General features: G+C 39.2%; 1 protein-coding gene across 1 annotated transcript; it reads left to right on the top strand.

Annotated features, from left to right (window-relative positions):
• Window positions 1-248: 248 nt before the first annotated feature.
• LOC127680806 (olfactory receptor 52Z1P-like) lies at window positions 249-1,211 on the top strand. Its single transcript, XM_052176511.1, has one exon. The coding sequence runs from the start codon at window positions 249-251 to the stop codon at window positions 1,209-1,211; it is 963 nt and encodes a 320-aa protein (XP_052032471.1).
• The last annotated feature ends 297 nt before the right edge of the window (window positions 1,212-1,508 follow it).

Genomic DNA, 1,508 nt, shown 5'->3' on the forward strand with positions numbered 1-1,508 from the left:
TTATAAGCATATATATATATATATATATATACATAGCGCTAAAGTTCATATTAAATATTTTTTATTTGTTAACCATTTCTTTCAAGATGCAATAATTAATTGCTTGATTAAAGGTGTGCATGTGTAGGCTAGTTAATTCTCTTTAATTCTTTCACACAGATGCAAATATTGGGGAAGAATATGATGAGATCTTATTCAGCCTGGGCTGTACTCCTCAATCATTAATGCTGTAGTGCATGGTGTATACAATGAAGGTGGCCTATTCCTTTCACAATCACACCAATCCACAGGATGTATGGTATGTTCTGATTGGAATCCCAGGACTGGAAGATCTACATACCTGGATAGCCATCCTCATCTGTTCTATGTACATTGTGGCTGTCATAGGCAATGTCCTCCTGATCTTCCTGATAGTGACTGAACACAGTCTCCATGAGCCCATGTATTTTTTTCTCTCCATGCTGGCATTAGCAGACCTTCTGCTCTCCACAGCTACAGCTCCCAAGATGCTGGCCATCTTCTGGTTCAATTCCAGGGGCATATCCTTTGGTAGTTGTGTGTCCCAAATGTTCTTCATACATTTCATCTTTGTGGCAGAGTCTGCTATTCTTCTGGCCATGGCATTTGATCGCTATGTGGCCATCTGTGACCCACTGAGATACACCACTATCCTTACTTCCTCAGTCATTGTCAAGATTTGTACAGCAGCTGTGGTCAGAAGCTTTCTCATCTGTGCTCCATTCATCTTCCTGGTATATCGACTTCTCTATTGTGGGAGACACATAATTCCGCATTCATACTGTGAGCACATGGGCATTGCCAGATTGGCATGTGACAATATCACTGTCAACATCATATATGGGCTGACTATGGCCCTCCTATCTACTGGGCTGGATATACTACTCATCATTATTTCCTACACCATGATCCTTCGCACAGTTTTCCAAATCCCTTCCTGGGCTGCTAGATATAAGGCCCTCAACACATGTGGCTCCCACATCTGTGTTATTCTTTTGTTCTACACACCTGCATTCTTTTCATTTTTTGCTCATCGCTTTGGAGGCAAAACCATTCCTCGCCACATCCACATCCTAGTGGCCAACCTCTATGTGGTGGTTCCCCCAATGCTTAACCCCATCATTTATGGGGTAAAGACCAAACACATCCAAGATCGAGTGGTTTTCCTTTTCTCATCAGTGAGTACATGCTAACATGACAACAGATGCTAAAGATAGCATATTCCAAAATAAAACTCCTTTTAAATGTCAGCTCTTTGAAAAATAGAAATAAATGAAATTTATTTACAGTGCTTCACTTTGAAAACGATAGTATGCATGCAAGTTTTCACTACATTATCTAATACATCCAGAGAGTATGGGAAAATACCTTAGTGATTTCCTATTAGTGTGGACTTCCAATTATTTTATATTTTATATAGATAACTGTGAAAGATACAATTTCTTATGTAAAGAAAGTAAAACCAGAAAGCCATTGAATATCTTAAAACT

Source organism: Apodemus sylvaticus, chromosome 1, assembly GCF_947179515.1.
Source record: "Apodemus sylvaticus chromosome 1, mApoSyl1.1, whole genome shotgun sequence".
NCBI lineage: Eukaryota > Metazoa > Chordata > Mammalia > Rodentia > Muridae > Apodemus > Apodemus sylvaticus.

Coding starts and splice junctions, on each gene's coding strand:
- LOC127680806 (XM_052176511.1), top strand. CDS start 249: ATGAAGGTGGCCTATTCCTTTCACAATCACACCAATCCACAGGATGTA.